The following is a 19,942-nucleotide window of genomic DNA, read 5'->3' as shown; positions in this document are numbered from 1 at the left end:
ACAGTGAACTCATACTTTTTTTAAAGTTGGAAAAGGATTAATTTTCTTTAAGAAAAAGAAAATTCAATTTACCAAAATTGTCTACTTCCTTCACCCTCTAACTCCCCCCCCCAAAAAAGAAAGAAAGAAAGAAAGAAAGAAAGAAAGAAAGAAAGAAAGAAAGAAAGAAAGAAAGAAAGAAAACTGAATGGAATAAACTAAAAAACAAAATAATAATGGTTATTGTCCCTCCTCCAAAAAGATTATTTTTCCATGATACCAAGATCCTTTTATCAAGGATGGCAAAATGAAGTAAAATTACAGGTCTTCTCTTTTGTGAATATATAATAAAACTCTACTAACAAATCAATCCAGCTATGAGGTTTCTTTCAGGGATAATTCCATACTGAAAATTAATATAATTCAGCACATAAACAGGTCAAAACAATCTCTAAAGGTAAATAACTGTTTAAAGGCATTTGACAAACTTATCCTTTCTAGGGAAATGCTTAATAAATAAAAATACTTCTTTAACTTGTTTTCAGACCCACAGTCAACCCCACAACAAATAGTGAAGTGTACCTGAGTCAGCCTCCTTAGAGTACATGACATTTTTTCTGAATGTTATTTTCTAGCCAATGAAAATAAAAATAAAAATAAATAAATAACAGAAAAATACTAAAAAGGAGTCTAAATTAGCAAAATTTGTCAATAATAAAGTTGTCCAATTAGAATACCCCCCAAAAAATATTAAAATTACAAAGCTCAGGAAATTCAAAAAGTGTAACAAAAAAAGAATCCCATTGTCAAAAGCAAGAAGAATGTAAAATATTATTGAACTGACAAATGTGAATGAAATCACAAAACTTCACTAAGGGAAATACTATGGTACATAAAAAGAGTTAAGTAGAAAGAAATAGGTTGATATATGAAAAGACTCAGTGAGAAGAGATCAACTGAATACATCTAATGCATTTCTAATCACTGTATCAATGGGATTTTTTGTTATCCTGACAAAAACTTTTAAAATATTTTAGAAGAGAAAAAAATAGTATGTAATGGCCAAAACCAGTTTGGCTCAGTGGATAGAGCGTTGGCCTGTGGACTGAAGAGTCCGGGGTTCAATTCCGGTCAAGGGCATGTACCTCCGTTGCCGGCACATCCCCAGTAGGGAGTGTGCAGGAGGCAGCTGGTCGATTTTTCTCTCTCTCATCGATGTTTCTAGCTTTCTATCCCTCTCCCTTCCTCTGTAAAAAAATCAATAAAATATATATATTTAAAAAAAAATAGTATGTAATGAAAGCCAAGTCTTTTTCAAAATAAGCATCTATCTGTATAAAAACTTAAGTAAAACATGTAATGTTGGTGCCAAATACAGACAGATCAATAGAACAGAAGAGGGTATAGAAACAGATCTAAATACTAATGGGAATTCAGTGTATGATTTAAAATGTCATGTTTAATATATAAGGAATTGGTTAAATTGTTGTAAGTCCATATCAAATAAAATGGAATACCACACAGCTATTAAGAATGAGGCAGGCCCAGCGGGCATGGCTCAGTGTGATTGTTCGGGGGCCCTGCCATCGCTCCACGATGGCCCTGCAGAGGCCCAGGCTACCCTCTGCGTAGTGATTGCTGAGCCCTGGCCGGGTGGGCGGGGCCTCCTTCTGCTGAGTGATGGATCGCACCAAAGAGGGAGGCCCAGGCCAGCCAAGCGTTTATACCCCACACCTGTCGCCCACAGAGGAAGGCGACCAGTGGCAGGAGAGAGGGGGCACAGTGCGCACAGATGGCAAGCAGTGGCAGCTGCCGGCAGCCAGGGGAAGGAAAGGCCCGATAGGCCCTGATTGCTGGCCAGGCCTAGGGACCCTACCAAAGGGATCCTGGATTGCAAGAGGGCACAGGCGGGGCTGAGGGGAACCCCCGCCCCCGCCCCTGTGCATGAATTTTGTACACCAGGTCTCTTGTTAGAATATAATCTGAAGGAAGGTTATTTATAAAAGAAATATAATAATTACAAATTTGAGAAGTGAGGTCTACAAGATAACTGCAGAGGATGGAAGAGAAACTAGGAATAGTAACAGCAGAACAACTATCACTCTGGTCCCCCAAGAAGACAGGAGACAGAGATTACCAAAACCTATTATAGATAATAGAATCGCAGGCTCCCGAGGGGAGGGGTGTAAATATTCCGGCCTTATTCTCCTCCTTCCCTTGATCTCCTCTTAATGCTGAACACAAGAAGCCAGACGACCTGGGGGCACTTTCCTTGGGGCAGGAAGCCAGGTAGAAAGGGGTGGAAGATACATCTGGAGAAGTACATGGAAGAAAACTGGCACAGATTTTATATTTTTTTTTAAATAAATTTAATAACATAAATACAAGTACAATCTCTGCATTAAAAATTTAAAACTTTACATAGAAAACTAAAATCTCACCCTCTATAATCCTGGTTCTTTTTCCAGAAGTAATTTTTATTATCATTTTGGTGGGGTTTAGCATTTATTTTCTTCTAGGCAGACACACATACCAAAATAAAACACATAGAATTGTTTTACCAATATGAAGTATTATTTGCTTAACATCTGCAAACGTTCTTTCACCATTTGCAGCTGTTGTAAAATAATGCTTAAGAAGCCAAGATGGATGGTTTGATTCTCCTCAGGATTATTTTATACTGTATCCAAAAGGTTCTCAAAATATGTCTCTTTCTCCCACCCCCTCAGTGCATTAGCATCACCTAGGAATTTGTTTAAAATACAAAATATCAGGCCCCACCCCAGTGAAGTGAAACAAAAGCTCAAAAAGTGAGGCCCTGTAATCTTCCTTTTAACCAGCCCTGAAACCTATTGTGTGTGTTACTACTCCACCAACACCAGTGCAGTGTCCTTACTAGTAATCTGCATTTTAACAAGATCCCCAGGTGATGCATATGTAAATTAAAGTGTGAGTAGCAATGGTCAACCTCAGAGCCATAAACACAACCCCAATCCATATTACCCACACCCATCCACACACAGTATCTATGAGTGGTTTCTGGGGCTGGGAGGAAAGGAGGCCAGCAGAAAGACCAGTGGTTTTTAATCTCTTTAAATTTGAATCTATCACTCCTGTGGGAAACATCAGCACTGCATGCCCTCATTGGGCAGAGCATGTAGTGTCATCTTTTGTGCCTGACAGATAACACATAACTACCATTAAACCACCCTGGAAATTTACAGCTCTTAGATGTCAATATTATATTATAAGTTCTCATTTTTCTTTTGAAATAAATATTTTTCAATTTTAACCCCAGGTAGGGGACCCATCATTTTATTTATTTTAATTTATTGGGGTGGCACTATCCTATCAATAAAATAGTAATATGCAAACTGACCATCACTCCAACACACAATATGGCTGCCCCCATGTGGTAAAAAATGGCTGGCCCTATGTGGATACAAGATGGCCACCACAAGATGGCCAGCAGGGGAGGGCAGTTGGCAGGTGAGGGACCAGGCCTGCAAGGCAGGGCAGTTGGGGGCGATCAAGCATGCAGGAGAGGGCACTTAGGGGTGACCAGGCCGGCAGAGGAGGGAAGTTGTGGCGACCGGGCTTGCAAAGGAGGGCAGTTAGGGGCAAACAGGCTGGCAGGAGAGCAGTTAGGCATCAATCAGGCTGGCAGGGGATGATTAGGGGGTGATCAGGCTGGCAGGCGAGGGCAGTTAGGGGTGACCGGCCAGCAGAGGAGGAAAGTTGTGGGGTGACTTGGCCTGCAGGGAAGGGCAGTTGTGGGGGACCCAGGCCTGCAGGGGAGAGAAGCTGGAGGGGGTGGGGGGAGAGAGACCAGGCCTGCAGGGAAGGGCAGTTAGGGTTGATCAGGCCTGCAGGAGAGGGCAGTTAGGGGACCAGGCCTGCAGGGGAGGGCAGTTAGGGGCAAACAGGCTGGCAGGAAAGCAGTTAGGCATCAATCAGGCTGGCAGGGGAGTGATTAGGGGGTGATCAGGCTGGCAGACAGAAGTGGTTAGGGGCAATCAGGAAGGCAGGCAGGCAAGCAATTGGGAGCCAGCAGTCCTGGATTGTGAGAGGGATGTCCGACAGCCGGTTTAGGCCTGATCCCGATCGGCCTAAACAGGCAGTCGGACATCCTTTGAGGGGTCCCAGATTGGAGAGGGTGCAGGCTGGGCTGAGGGACACACACCCCCATGCACGAATTTCGTGCACTGGGCTTCTAGTATATAATAAAAGCCTAATATGCAAATTGTCACTTCAGCAGTCATCCAACCACTCACTATGACATGCACTGACCACCAGGGGGTAGTGTGGAACATGGCAGGCATCGGTGATGTGGCTCTGGTGGGCAGCACTGGAGGCAATGCCGGCCCCAATGGACTCCAACGAGAGCAGGACTGTGGCGGGATGGTAGAGCATATGAGGGGGCGGCACCAGGCCACAGCAGGGTGCCAGGCAGGGCTGTGGGCCGTGAGCTGAGGCTGTGAGGCTGGGGGCGCAAGCTGATCCCCAAAGGCCACCCCAAGGGGCCCTACCTGTGCACAAATTCATGCACCAGGCCTCTAGTTGGTTAATAAAATCATGTAGGTTTCAAGTACCCAACTCCATAACACATCATCTTCACATTGCATCATGCACTCACCACCAAAGTCAAGTCTCTTTCCACCCCCAATTATCCCCCCTTTGCCCTCTTCCACCTCCCCCTGCCCCTTTCCCTCAAGCAATCACCATCATTTTAAAACAAACTGCGGGATATACCTTTTGTTCAAGAATACCTTTACCAACACCTACAAGTGTATCTACCCTCCACTTCCATGCTGTAGCCTCAGCCTCCACACAGCTTGAAGGGATGGAAAAATGTCACCAGAATTCCACCTTTAACTTCCTGTTCCTTCCCTCAAAAGCTCAGAAATTTTCTTTCAAAACCAGCAACCTAAGGTGCCTGCCTCTGATTCTCCCTTTTGCTCTTATTTTCCTCCACAAAGTCTCAGGTCTGTCCTGAGTCAACTGCAAACATGTTGACTTTCTCAGGAAATCTGCCATGGGAACAGCATATACCTTTATGCCTGAGAACCATAGTGTCACTGCTCAATCCAGCCTGACTTAGCCTCATACAACGATCTGCTTTTTAAGGCACTTCCAGTTTCACTTCTGGTTCACTTCCAGTTTCACTTCTGGTACCAGGCTTACGCCCTGCCCCAAAGCAACACAGCCCCCTCTCTCTGAGCTTTCCTGACCCAGGAAATAGGACGGTCTAGTCTAAGGGTCCCATACCCAATTTGACTTGCCTCTCCCTTCCTAAAACAATGTTGGAATCAAAGTCCCTTTTCAATTTGGTAACTTTTCTTCCACAGAAACAAAGAGTACTTTAATCAAGCCTTAAATTTAAGCCCTGGGTTTTTAATAACATAGCATCAGGAAAAATAATATAACTATTCCATCAAACAATTTTATTTTGAAAGGAAACAAAAGATTTGGGTAAGGTAAAACTCATTTGATTTCTATCCTTACTTCATAGAATTGTTTATATTAAAAGCACTTGTCAATTGAGACAGTTCATTTTTTTAAAAGATTTTGTTCTTCTAAAAAGTTAGACTCAGCCCTGGCCAGTGTGGCTGTTGGTTGGAGCGTCATCTCCAGGTTGCAAGTTCGGCTTTCATCAGGCTGCATCTGAAAGACAACTGATAGATGTTTCTCTCACACATTGATGTATCTCTTTCTCTCTCTCCCAGTCCCTTCCTCTCTCTATAAAGTCAATTTTTTTAAATCTTAAAAAAAAAAAAAAAAGTTACTCACAATTATGTACAATATTATCTATACCTTCTAGAATCAAATTCTGACTTTAGTTTGGATTTCAACATAGAAATTTACTTCATGAGTTGCACACAAATTAATTTTAATAAGGCAAATCTCTTGATTTGTTGCCTTTATTGGTGTTTTGGGTTAATTTTTGTAAGCACACAATGGTAGCAATTTATATAAAGTTAAAGCTAAAAAATATCATGCAAAAAAAAATATCATGCAATAGTAATAATGTTTTCAACAATATATGCACACATACTTTTTAGCTGAAACATTAAATCATTAGATCACAAAAGATTATGATTCATATTCTTGATATAAAGGAAAAACAGTTAACAATAATGTCTCCCATTAGAGCCCCCAAATATGTTATAACTCTAGATAAGTTCCAAGGCTAAGGTTCCTAAACAAACTCAAACAAATACATGGGCCGAAATTCCTCAATTATCTAAATTAACCAGTTTTTATCCCACCTGAATAAAAAGAATATATCTTTCCTATGAATTAATTCCATACTGCTTAGTAATTTGAAAAACAGAGCATTCGTTTTTCCTTTCTAGGTATCCATAAGCAAAACAGGAGAAAAAGATTGAATTGGCAGACTTGACTCAAAGACAGGCTATGTTCCAAAAGTCTATAAATACTGTTTTGACCTTAGCATCCCATTTTGCCATAGAACATTTTCTAAATGGATGGCCCACCAATGCCTAAGAAGCCCATAATATAGATGAAATAATATTAGAAACACCATTTTTAATTGCTTATGAGAAAGTATACTCAATCTCATGATTCCAACTTTAGGCTATTTAAAGATAGAGAATTCCGATCAATTTTGAAGTAGTTCATTTGGGAACCACTACACTGTATTATTTCCTCAAATGATTCACTGTTTCAGACAGCATCAACCCAACTCCTTGCTCTCTAATTGAAGCCTGAAATGTCCATAGTCTATGCTACAAATAAAGGGATACATTTATGCTTTAGCTTGTGACAAATCAGTTTAGTGTGGAAATTAAGGCCAAATCAGTTTAGTGTGGAAGTCTAACACCCATTCTTATGCTGATTTTGGAGGGGTGGGGAAGTACCCATATCCACAAAAAGGTGGGATTCAGAAGTTACTCTAGGTAGGGTCAAATTTTTCCTTGAAAAGTTCTGTCTCTGTGTAAGTACCCAAACAAGCACTCAGTTAAGTTCAGAATCATAGTACATACATAGATTTTCTAAGAAGGAGTTTAAATATGCCTGATCTGAAGTAAATAATACAAGTACTCCTATCCTTTTGTGAAAAAGTAATGAATGACTTTTAAAAATCAATTAAGTAATCCTAATAAAATAATTCAGAACTTAAAAATAGGAAAATAAATATCAGGAAGAGCGAAGGTACATTAAAGACCGAAATCCTCTTCAGTGGATAAAATAGTGATCACTATTTATATTCAATCTTTTGTTACCAAAATTAACGGCTAATTTTGCTTGGACTATCTAAAGCAGGGGTCTTCAAACTACGGCCCGCGGGCCACATGCGGCCCGCAGAGGAGTCTGATCCGGCCCGCCAGGTTTTTTGGGCAGTGAGCGCAGCCAAGGTGTTACAGTAGGAATTAGTAGTTCATATAGTCCGGCCCTCCAGCTCTCTGAGGGACTGTGATCTGGCCCCCACTTTAAAAAGTTTGAGGACCCCCGATCTAAAGTGAGATGTAGTAAAGCATGATGGTTAAAAATACATATTCTGGAACCTGACGGCTTGGGTTCATATCATAACTGCATCATCTCTAGCAAGTTATTTAATCTCTCCCTGCTCATTCGTGCCCTTTCATATGCAGCCTGAGGACCCCTGCTCATTTCTTCAGCCACACAATAAGGATAACGATGGCATCAAAGAGTATTGTGGTGAAAATTAAATGAGTTAATCCAGATAAAGCACCTAGAACAGAACATTGTATACAGTAAGCTCAGAATAAATGATCACTATTACAGGCAGTCCTCAGGTTACCTCAGACTCGACGTACATGGTTTCGTGGTTACGTCGCCATCTCCCATTTATTTATTAAAAATAAAGAAAAGTTCCGTCATTTGGACATATGTACATATGTGTTTTATGTTTTTTATTATTTATTTACCACAAGTAAAGGTCAGGAATTGTTATTTTTCTTTTAATTTTTTTTTTTTTTTACTGTTTCATTTCATTACTACTGTGTATGTGCTCCATGTGAGTAACATAGGTGCTTATGTAGATGGGTTCCCACTTACGGCGAAAATCACATTACATCGTGCAGTAGGAACGAATCTCCCATGTAACCCAAGGACTAACTGTATTGACATATTTGCCCTGGCTAGGTGGTTCAGTTGGTTGGAGTGTCATCGCATATACCAAAAAGTTTTGGGTTCAAATTCCAGTCAGGCACTTATCTAGGTTTTGGGTTTGATCCCCGGTTGGAGGCACCTTACAGAGGCAATCGGTTGATGTTTCTCTATCACAGTGATGTTTCTGTTTCTCCGTTTCTTTCTTTTTCTCTCTAAAAATCAATAAAGACTTATCCTTGGGTGAGGAGGAGAAGGAGGAGGAGGAGGAGGAGGAGGATGACGATAATAATAATAATAGTAATAATAATAATAGCAGCAGCCCTGGCCAGGTATCTCAGTTTGGAGCATCATCCTCATATGCCAAGGTTTCGGATTCAATCCCATCAGGGCACATACAAGAATCAACATGAATGCATAAAAATAAGTGGGACAACAAATTAATGTTTTTTTCTCTCTCACTCTTCCCTCTCCTCCCTACCTCCCCCCCCCCTCTAAAAAACGAGGTCTATAAAATACTTAGAAGGCAGCCACATAATTTTTGAGCTGATTAGATCTGTGTTTTAGCAATGTTAATTATCAAAGTTCAATCATATCACTACCATTAATGCAATTGTGACATTCTCTGTCCTCCAATGAAGGGTTAACAGACCCCAAAATGCATTGGCTCTGCTAACACACTGTCAGAATCTCTCACTGAACTGTTGCATATGTAAATCATACCTGGAATCCTCACTGTGCATGGTACATAGTAGGCACTCAATGTTTTATCATTTAGTGGCCACCAGAGAGCAGTGAAGTAAAAAGAGACAGAGGTTAATCACCAAAGGAAATATATATTATAGATGAAGCAAATGAAGTAGCCAAATAACAGTTTATTATTAAGCTAAAGTATAAGTCTCTATTGATCAATATACTTGCCTAAAACAGTGAGGGTGGGGATCAACTTTACTTTTTATTTAAATTAGATAAAAATAAATCCTTGTGTGTTTTTTTCATATAACAATTTATTCGTGACAGGTCAACTTGCTCTAATAAATGAAAAATAATAAAAACTGGCCAGGTCAATTTCTAAAGCTGATTCTTGTCTATTTTTAAACCTCATAAAATTTAGCTGTCAAATTGGGAGTCTTTTCAAAGGATTACTTGGATGATGTCTTTATAATAGACTATCCAGGAGCATCATGTTAAGATAAATTTAAGGTAGATTTTCTCAAGATATCTGAACTCCCATGTTCACAGCAGGATTATTCACAATAGCTAAGACAGGTAAACACCTCAGTATCTGACAGATTAATGAATAAAGATGTGGTACATACATACAACGAAATATTATTCAGCCATGAGAAATAAGAAAATCTTGCCATTTACAACAACACAGATGAAATTGGAGGATATAATGCTAAGAAAAATAGAAAGACAAATACTGTATGACCCCACTTAAATGTAGAATCTGAAAAAATATATTTTTTTTAATTTAAAAAGTAAAACTCATAGAAACAGTAGAATGGTGGTTACCAGGAGCTGGAGAATGGGGAAAATGAGGACATGTTGATCAAAGGGCACAAACCTTCAGTTCTGAGGATCTAATGTACAGCACGGTGACTTCAGTTAATACTGTCTAGTATACTTGAAATTCGCTATAAGAGAATAGATCTTAAGCATTCTAACAACAACAAAAAAAGTAACTGTAAAGTGATGGATGTATTAACATCATTTCACAATGTGTATATACACTGAGTGGCCAGATTATTATGATCTCTGAACGCATAATAATCTGGCCATTCAGTATACATATACATATACATATACATATACATATACATATACATATACATTAGAGGCCTGGTGCATAAATTCGTGTATGGGTGGGGTTAGGCCAGCCTGGCCAGGGAGAGGGGACATGGGTGGTTGGCTGGCCTGCCTGTTGGTTGAACTCCTGGTAGAGGGGACAATTTGCATGTTAGCCTTTTATTATATAGGATATACACTGAGTGGCCAATAATAATAATAATAATAATAATATCATAATAATAGTAAGATCATATATAATAATATAATAATAAGATCATAATATAATAATAATAAAAGATCATAATAATCTGGCTACTCAGTGTGTATATATATATATAGATAGATAGATAGGTATCTATCTATCTATATACACACTCATACACACACACATATAATCACTTTAAATATATAGTTTTACTTGTCAATAAAAAGATATTTCCTCAAAATCATGCTACATGGTAAAAATAAAGTTCCAACTCCTGACCTGATTCCAACAAGTAATTAGAAGAAAGGCCATCTCACAGTAGCTGTAGGTTTCCATGGAGTACGCATTCTCTACCTGGCTGCTTCACTCCCCACAGATGTCAGTGCTAATCACAACAAAAAGGACCCCTTTCCCTTCACCTTGAGTAAGGGGTACTAGAGTCCAATATCCTAACTGCAGTCAATTATTTGGTGCGTTTCTTTAAAAAAAAAAAAAAAGTTTGAGACACTAGTAAGAGTAATATAGTAATAGTCAATTTTAACATAGTAAGAAAAAAATGTTCACTTAACAGAACTTGGAAGAACATCATGACATAGGATGATTGATATAAGAGTTTACATCCCCAGATTGATTTTTTGCTGGTGATAGTAGAGGGAAATCAGCTTCTCAAATATGTCAGTTAGTGCTTATTTTTAGAAACTTAAAACACACAAACACACAGATTAGTAAGAGCACCCTTGGATAATAAGCAAGTTATTTATGTGGTTTTCTTGAGCAATCAATCATTCTGGCAACAGAATCATAAAGCAAAGTAGATTGGGACTTCTACACACCTTCTTCTAATATACTTTTAAAGTAACTGTATAATTTAGACTAAAAAAGAAAAGAAAAAAATAAGTTCCAGCTGTCTTGTGCTTTTTTAAACTTGCAAGTATTAGACTTTAAAAACCTGAAATGTATTCACTTAAACATGTTCCCATCAGCATTACCAACAACACTCCATTATCCATTTTGGTACTGCCTCCAGATGATTTTTAATCCCCGCCTGACTTCTCCCTACCAACAAGTACTTGGATACCATCTTTACCCTGCCTGCCCCCATTACTTGGTTGTGCTTAGGGAATTATAATTACAATGATCTTGCCTTTAGAACATCCTCAGAGCACAAAGCCTCTTTGTATGATTAGGGTGAGGGGGGGCGCCTTCCAGGCTCCATAGCAAAGGGTGGGTGGTGGCAACACAGGCAGCATGAAGGAAGGGGAGCTGGAACCGCTATGGTGGCCCTTGGGTCTGACTCAGTATTGTTTGAGAGGGTTTTATTTGTTGGGTGCCCAGCCAAGAGATTCTGTAAAGCTTCTGTACCCTGCCCATGGGGGAAACAGGGGATGGGGCCTGTCCTGACAGATGGGTGGATCACCACCAAGACCAGAAGGCCAAGGAGCAGAAGGAAGCATTAAAAAAGGGAAAAGCCTAGCTGGTGTGGCTCAGTGCGTGAGTGTCAACCCATGAACCAGGAGATCGTAGTTCGATTCCAGTCAGGGCACATGCCCAGGTTGTGGGCTCGATCCCCAGGAGAGGGCATGAAGGAGGCAGCTGATTGATGATTCTCTCCCTTTCCCTTCCTCTCTGTGAAATCAGTAAAAACATATTTTTTTAAAAGGGAGGAAAGGCACAGCTCTATACTTGTTCGGAGGAACTCAGGTGTGAAGTCTCGGAGTCTCTGACAATGAAGGCCATCACTCCAGTGGATTAGTAGTTAGTATCGGTAGTACTGCAATACAGTAGGTGCTCAAATATGTATTAAGGTGACAACAAAAATCTACCTAGGAAGACAAATTTATAAAAATACTTTGTTTATTATGACAGTCCCAACTTCTATTTGCAAAAGTGATTATGAAATGAGTACTTGTTTTACTTAGCCTATCCTACTACTTCCAGTCTAGTTTTCAAAACTGCTCTAGCTTTTGATAAAACCGATTTCGACTAAAGACCAGTGAACACCATCTGCAGACAGTGAAATCAAAGGTGCTGAAGCAGAACTGATACAGACAGGCAACTTTCAACTCAAGAACATCCCTAAAGCACTACAAAACATCTTCTGCTTAATTACTTGCTACTCTCTCTTCCATGTATATATATCTTCCTCTTACCACTTCTTCCCTCTTTTTATTTTCTTTCAAGAAGGTCAAATGATTATATGTATCAAAACTCACAATCTCTCCTTTATTCCCCCCATTTCCCCCCACAAAAGCAGACGAAGCTTTCCATATAATGACTGGAGGGAACTATGAGAAACCCTAGTATAATCCCATCATTCTCCTCCTCACCTGTCTAACATCACTTCAATTAATTATTCTAAGTAGTCGCTAGAATAGCACTAATATTCATTTAAGCAGAACAGGAAAAAAAAAAAATACACACACAAAAACCTGAAACTGCTTTAGGTACTGCCTATAGGTGAGAACTGTTTATTCTCCTTGTGTGGGGATAAGTCTATTTTAAGCCTTTTTTGTTTTATTTACATACATTTCCTTTAAAAATTTCCTTCAAAATAGCAGCAAAACCACAAAGGAACTCTCAATCAATCACCCTCAATCATGTTTTAAAATAATAATAAAAAGATAACAGAAACCACTTCAAATGCACCTCTCCCTTGAGCCTGCAGAACAGCACTCTTCCATGACAACTGTTCTGAAAAACACACTGCTGTTATCTGAAAAGCAGTAGAAAGTCCAGTCTTGTCCTTGGTTCAGCACTCCCCCTTCCCTCTCTTTCCAAGAAAAAAAAAAAAAAAAAAAGCAGGACGTATAAATAACCACTTAATGGAAAATACAAATGGGTAAATATTTTTTAAATTGGCTAAAAAGTCTCAGGTCTTAAATTCAAAAATGCCATGTAGGGGGGAATAGGAAGAGGAAAATAAAATTGTATTTCCCCCTCAAAGTGAGCACTGTAAGAATGCAAGAGCAAATGTGGTGCATTACTACTTTCCTTCACTTGCCAAATGCTTTTGTCTCTAACGATTTCTCTCTCATTCTGTCTTGCCATACATTATAGTATTTTCTAAATAATTTATTCTGTACTATTTCTCCAGCTCCATAACAAGTTTTACAATGTTAAACTGAACTCTGGTTCAATTGAGCATGGTGATGAAAAGTTCACATAGAGAAAACTCTCGGAGCCCCGGCCCAGCACCAACCAGCCCTCTTTACAGAGCCCACTATGAGTATGGATGGCACAATTAGTTACAGTTGGACCAATAGCTCCAAACTACAGGCCACACTACATCATAAAGCAGTTTGTGAGAATCAGAAAAGGACATTTCCTCTCTTACGAGGTCTTCATATTGGTAGGTGGAGCATAGAATGGATTTCCTCTCAAAACAGGTGCCTGTGTGCTCAGCACAATCCATAAAACCCTGCAAAAGTGTATACCTGGGGCAACACTGCACCTCCAAAGCAGGTTTTCAGAAAAAAGAACCTCATCAAAGACAAATAGGCATTTCCCATATTTCATTACCAGAAATCCTCACATTTGTTAAGAAATTAATTCCTAAACATATTAGGACTAGAGCAAATAGGTCTAGCAGAGAAGGAAAACTAGCAAATTTGGGAGGAAGGAAACTTCCATCTTGAAGGATAATCAGTTGTTTCCTAAAGCCCCTAATCTTTGACTATAAGTTCAAATAGCTGAAACTCAGCTGCAAGTCAGATAATAAACCACTCAAACCATCACTGTCACCTGCAGAGAAAGGCATGAGGACATACATTTTACCTTTGGGAGTTTACTGGTACTTTCACCAAATCTACTAGTTTTCCTTCTGTTAGACCCTTTTTAGCTTCTCCTATCTCAACTATAAAACCACATATTGTGACACATGAAAGTTTGTATAACCTGCTAAATAGTGGGCAGTGGGTCCCTCAGCTACCTGCATGAAAATAAGAGGAAAAGACTGGATTATGAAAGGTTTAACACTCAATGGTTTCCATCCCTATCATTATTTTATACTCTACAAAAGAGCTAAGTATCACATGGATCCAAATTAGTCCGTCATGCAGAAGGAGGGAGCTAGACAGGGACAAAGCTGAGATGGAGTACAACCCAGAATCAGGAGCATAAGGCAGTGGATCTCAATCTTTAGTGGGCATTAGATTCCTCGGTCCCCCCTACAACTGATAAGTCTAAATGTCCTGGAGCATTTATATGTTGATAAAGCTCAAACTGCTGACCTAGCTACACTAGAAAGTTTAGAACCACTGGGAAATCCTCCACACCTATCAGCAGTCCCAAAATAAAAGTCATCCATCACAAAACTTGGTTTTATAGGTTAGAAGCCCGTGAGAAAAGAATCACCTGCCTGCATGCCTACTAGGCTGTACGGATGAGAGCCTGTGGCTAGTTTCATTATTATGGGACAAAAATCCATGTGCTCTATAGACAAGAACACTTTTTGCATGTGAGAAATATTTCAAACACCTAAAAATATTTAGAGTAATACAATGAATACCTCTGTACCCTACACCCAAGATAAGCAAATTTTAATTTGCAATTATCTGATTTAGATTTTTTAAAATAATAAAACATTACAGTGTCAAGCTCTCTGTGTACCCCCTCCAATCCCATTCCTCATCTTTTCTTCCCAGAAATAATCACTACACTGAATTTGGTGTTAATTATTACCATGCATTTTAAAAAAATATTTTATTGATATTTAGAGAGCGAGACAGAAACATCAATGAGAGCGAAACATTGAGAAACATCCATGAGAGCGAAACACCACCTCTCACACTCTCTCACCAGGGATGGAGCCCACAACCCAGGCATGTACAATGACCAGGAATCGAACCAGAGACCTCTGGGTGCATACCATGTATGTTTTTATAATTTTACTATGTAGTACACAGTAGCCACAAACAATATGATTTTGCATATTTTCAAATTTTATGCAAGTGGAAATATTCTGTAACAATTTTGTTACTTGCTCCCATTCAACCATTTTAATGTATGTGGCTATATTTTCTTTTTCACAATGCTATCATTGTGTGGGACAATCTAACAATTTATGCATTCGCCTGTTTGTGGATAGTTAAGCTGCAATGGGTGTTCTTTTTTTTTTTTTTTTAATATATTTTGATTTTTTACAGAGAGGAAGGGAGAGAGATAGAGAGCTAGAAACATCAATGAGAGAGAAACATCGACCAGCTGCCTCTTGCACACCCCCCACCGGGGATGTGCCCGCAACCAACGTACATGCCCTGACCGGAATCGAACCTGGGACCCTTCAGTCCGCAGACCGACGCCCTAGCACTGAGCCAAACTGGTTTCGGCTGCAATGGGTATTCTTGTACTTCTCTTGTACTTATTTCCTTGGACAAGTGTGCAAGGACTTCTTAGAGTATATACCAGGAATGAAATGGACACTTTGAGTAAATAGGTACCTTTGCCCTCCTTCAACTAAATTTCATTACGGTATATTACTCTCCAAGGTAGTTGAACCCATTTACATTCCCACTCGCAGTATTAAAAGTTGATTTCCCCACAACCTTACTAACACTTTATTATCACAGCATTTAAGTTTTGCCAATCTGATGGCTGTAAAATGGCATCTCACTGTTGTTTCTATTTGCATTTCCCTGGTTGCAAGTCTTTGATAAATAAATTTTCATGCTTTTATATGTATCTGCCAAATATGTGTTTCTCACATATTTATTTATTTATTTATTTAGAAAAATCCAACTCATCTTGTCTGAATCGGGCAGTTCTTCCCAACAGCCCCAAGCTGGAAAGCTGAGGTACAGCAGGGCAGCAAGAAAACAGCTGACTTAAACAGGGAATCACCCTGGACAAAGGGCCCTAATTAATGCATTTGCTAATTAGTCTTCCCTCCTCTCTTTTGTCAAGCCTTACTTCCAAGACACGACTATGGGCCCGCAGCCTTAGAGCAGGAGAGAGAATGGAGGTGGGGGTGTGTGAAAGCTAAAACATGCATGTAAAAGTACTGGAACTGTCTTTACTTAAATGAAATACCTATTACTCAACCTTGTAGGATACCACTCACCTCTAACAGACAGCTTTCAAACTCATCCCATTTGGTTCCCCCTTTGAAACATCCCCATCTTTTTCTCTAGACTAGACACGGTCCCCTCCCTTTTTCCACCCTTTCATCTCCCCTCCCCCACAGGGACAAAATACCCTCTCCTTACCCCCCGCCCCCCATTCTACAGCTACTATTTTCTAGCTCCTCGGGACCCTTTTTCATGGCTTTTAACACGCACCACGTTGGCTCTCTTCCCCCTTTCCTCCAGAACTCCAAGTCTTCTCTTTCCCACCAGTGTAAAAACAACCCAACTAATCACCAACCCAAAGAAAAATGGGGCTCCGGTGCAAGACATGGTCTGGCGTTACGTGGTCCCAATCCTCGCACAGCTTCCCTTCCCCCTTCAGGCCTGGGAGTGACTCTTTCCCTGGGGGTTCTGCAAGTTTGACAGCTCAGATCACAATCAGCGGGGGGGAAACTCGTTCCGCCTTCTGGGTCAGAAATGCCTTTAACCGAGGCCATATACTATGCACTGCTTGGGGCATGGACGGAACTCGGGCCATCTGGTGGAAAGGACACCTTACGGGAGTCCCCACGAGAGGAGGCAGACCTCCCTCCTATTCAGTCGGGCTGGGGTGGTTGAGTCCGGGCAGAGGTGGTGGGAAGGTGGCCTGGCAGAGACAAACGGTCCCCACGATGAAGTTTCCAAGCGCTGACCGACCCACGCACTGGAGAAGCCCGGTCGCCCGCCCCCAGCACACCCACCCCAGAGCCTCTTCCTCCAGGGCCCCCAGCACACCCACCCCAGAGCCTCTTCCTCCAGGGCCCCCAGCACACCCACCCCAGAGCCTCTTCCTCCGGGGCTCCCCCAAACCCGCTCTCCGGGGCACCCCCAGGCCCCCAAAGCGGCCCCTGCTGCCCGCTCCCACCCACCAGAGACCCGTTCCCCTAAGCCAGCCCCGAAAGCGCTGGGTGGGCGTGCCCGGGGCCAGGGCCCCCTCCGCCCGGACCCGTCCCCATCCCGGTCCCCCTCCGTCCTCGGAAGCGGGGGGCCCTTCCTCGTCCCGCTCCCCGCCCCTCTCCCCCTCGCGGGCCGCGCCGCCCAGGGGGGCCCCGGTCCCCGCCAGGACGGACACCCAGCGGCGACGTGACCTTGGGCCAGTCACTTCCCGCGGCGGCGAGCCTCAGTTTCCTCCCGCCGCGCGGAGAGCGGAGCCCCGGCCGGCGGGGGCAGTCCTGCCCGGCCGCCAGGGGGAGGGGGCTGCCGCCGGGGACGCTTTGTGAGCCGCGCGGGCGGCGGGGACACGGCTCGCCGGGCGCGGGGGCCGGACAAAGCTGACCCGGCCCGCGCTCCGCCCACCCCGCGGGGCCGCCCGGCTGGACCCCCGCCTGCGGGCCCCCCACCCCGGGGACCGGCCCACCCCCCTCCCTCCTTCCCTCCCTCCCCGCCCGGCCCGCCCCTGGCCCCGTACCTGCTCCCAGCGCTCGGCCGCAGGCGCCGCCACCCGGGGCGCCCGCCCGCGGAGGCCCGTGGCCCGGAGGGCTGAGGCGGCCGGCGGCGGCGGGCTCGGGCCGGGGCGGCGGCGGCGGCGGCGGCGGCGGCGGGGGGCGCGGGCGGCCCCGCGGGGGCCCGAGCTCCGCGGGGCCCGGCCTGGGAGACGACGACGGAGGCTGGAAGTGCGCGGCGGCCGCGGCTGCTGAGGTGGCGGCGACCGCGGCGGCGGCGCTTCCGCTCATGGCGGGGCCGCGGGCCAGCGGCTCCGGCGGCGACTCGACTCCGGCGGCGCGGCGGGCGCTGGCTGGGCCCCGGCCGGCGGCGGCGGCGGCGGCGGCGGCAGCGGCAGCGACGGCGGCGGCGACGGAGGCGGCTCCCGGCGGGGGAGGAGGCGGAGCCGGGGCGCGGCGGCGGCGGAGGGGGCGGGGACACGGGGGGCGGGGACACGGAGGGGCGGGGACGCCGCGCCGCTGCGCCAATGGGCGGCGCGCTCTTCGGCGGCGGCGGCGGCGGCTCCCGGACCGGGCCGGCGGGGCCGAGGGGGTGTCCTCGGCGGCGGGCGGAGGCGGCCGAGCGGAGGTCCGCCGGCCCGAGAGCCGCCTCTCGCGGCCGCTCCTCCCCCGGGGCGCGGCCGCGGGCCTCCCGAGCCGGTCGGCGGGCGACTCTGGCCGGGGCTCCGCCAGGGGCTCCGCGGCCCTGCCGGCCCGACGCCCGGGTCCGCGCCGCGCGTTTGCCCGGCTTGGGGCGGCGGGGGACTGCTGTTGGCCGGCCTCCCGCTCCACGGTTGTGCCCCCTTGGCCTCCCTCCGCCTCTGCCTCCCCTTTCCCGCACCGTAGGCACCGTCTCCTCTCCGCCTCTTCACTGTTTCCGCAAAGTTTTCCCCGTTCGCACACTTGGGAGCGAAACTCTCCTCCCTTCGTGGGCTCCGTCTCGGGGAGAAGCCAGTCCCCGCGGACCCGGAGCGGACAGCGGAGGCGGAACCGGCCGAGGGGAGACGCCTCGCCTTCTCTCAGCCCAGAAACCATCCTGAATTGTGAACAGAAGCCAGCGTGGCTCAGCCCTGGCCCCTCGCCCCGCTCGCTGACTTTCTCTTCCCGTTTCTTTCTTTAAACGCCCTTGTAAAGCCTTCCAGGAAACCATCCCGCCCAGCTGGGCCTGCCCTCAAAATGGGGGAGAGGCTGGGAGGTGAGGAAAGCCCTGGGAGCTGCGCTGACAGTTTTCCTCCGAGAGAATTCTGCAGATTCACGGCCCCGTTGGCAGCCTCCTGCTCTTGGATGCGATGTTTGTTGGTCACCGAACCCATTTCCTTTTCGTGTTTCTCTGACTCTCAAATCAAAGCCATAGAGGAGAGAGAGAAAAAAACAACACACACACACACACAAAAACAAAACAAAAACTCAGCCATGTGCTAGGAGTGCCTGTAAAGTACAGCCACGTGGGTGAGGGTGCAGCTAAACTGCTGACTAGATCACTTCAATAAAGGATTATCCCCAGCCTTTCCCTACATGCAGCCACCAGCTGGGGACTGAGGAGAGAGAGGGAGTGAGCTACAAATTGACAAGGCAAAGTGCTACAGTAGTAGGCTGAGAGAGAAATGTAGATGAATCTTTAGCAACAATCATTTCCATGTCCACCCCGACACTTAACTAACTAGGTGGGCAATCTCACTCATAGGGTCATCAGCAATGCTCAGTACACAGTGGGAGATACAATGATGAAGATATATAGCATTCAAAGACTTTACAAATCTCCTTGGAGAAGGCTGGTGAGATATATTCTCAGAAGATAAGAACTTAAGGATGAGTACGAGTTTTCCAGGTAGAGCAGGTTGGGAGACAGTGGGCTGGGAAGACTTTTAATATTATTATTATTGGTCAAAGAACTTAATAGTTTCTGAATCCCATCCTTGACTTTCCGGTCACAGAAGAGGCAGGTAACATCATATTACTACTTGGGGCTTCAGTCCCAAGTGCCCACTGAAGAATGCCCATAAACTGGCATTTTTATCTCCTTTGATAGGTCTCAGCAGCATTAAACAAAATCAGCTCTATTTCCACCCCAAAGCTCAAACCCCAGTTTCAGCTCTGAACAACTCTAATTTTTAGTCAGGTGCCTTGCCCACCAGCCCCTAGAAGAAAAAGGCCAAGCAAGCAATTGTATTCAGTGACCAAAAGGAGTCATCTGAAGCTGCCTTGCAGGCCAGGAAGAAAAAAAAAAAGAGCCACCTCATCTTGCCAATTAAATGAAGGGGTGGGAGGAGAGGGGGAGAGAGAAAGAATGGACTATATCCATGTGGGCTGTGACCTTTAGCTCTAGAAATTTTTATCCTCCAGAAGGG

At 44.2% G+C, this 19,942-nt stretch overlaps 1 protein-coding gene across 3 annotated transcripts in view; it reads right to left on the bottom strand.

Moving 5' to 3' along the window:
* Positions 1–18,666, bottom strand: part of RNF38 (ring finger protein 38) — a 95,569-nt gene extending 76,903 nt beyond the window's left edge. For 2 of the 3 annotated variants that reach the window (XM_084898717.1, XM_084898718.1), the window contains exon 1: positions 17,582–17,961. In XM_084898717.1, coding sequence (XP_084754843.1) covers positions 17,582–17,846 — 265 coding nt within the window. In that variant the 5' untranslated portion in view covers positions 17,847–17,961. Of the gene's footprint in view, positions 1–17,581 lie in introns of all 3 variants that reach the window. The other variant, XM_084898714.1, reaches the window with a different exon arrangement.
* Positions 18,667–19,942: the final 1,276 nt, after the last annotated feature.

Source organism: Pipistrellus hanaki, assembly GCF_964339955.1.
Source record: "Pipistrellus hanaki genome assembly, chromosome: 11".
Classification (NCBI taxonomy): Eukaryota; Metazoa; Chordata; class Mammalia; order Chiroptera; family Vespertilionidae; genus Pipistrellus; species Pipistrellus hanaki.
This window is presented reverse-complemented; position numbering and strand designations above follow the sequence as displayed.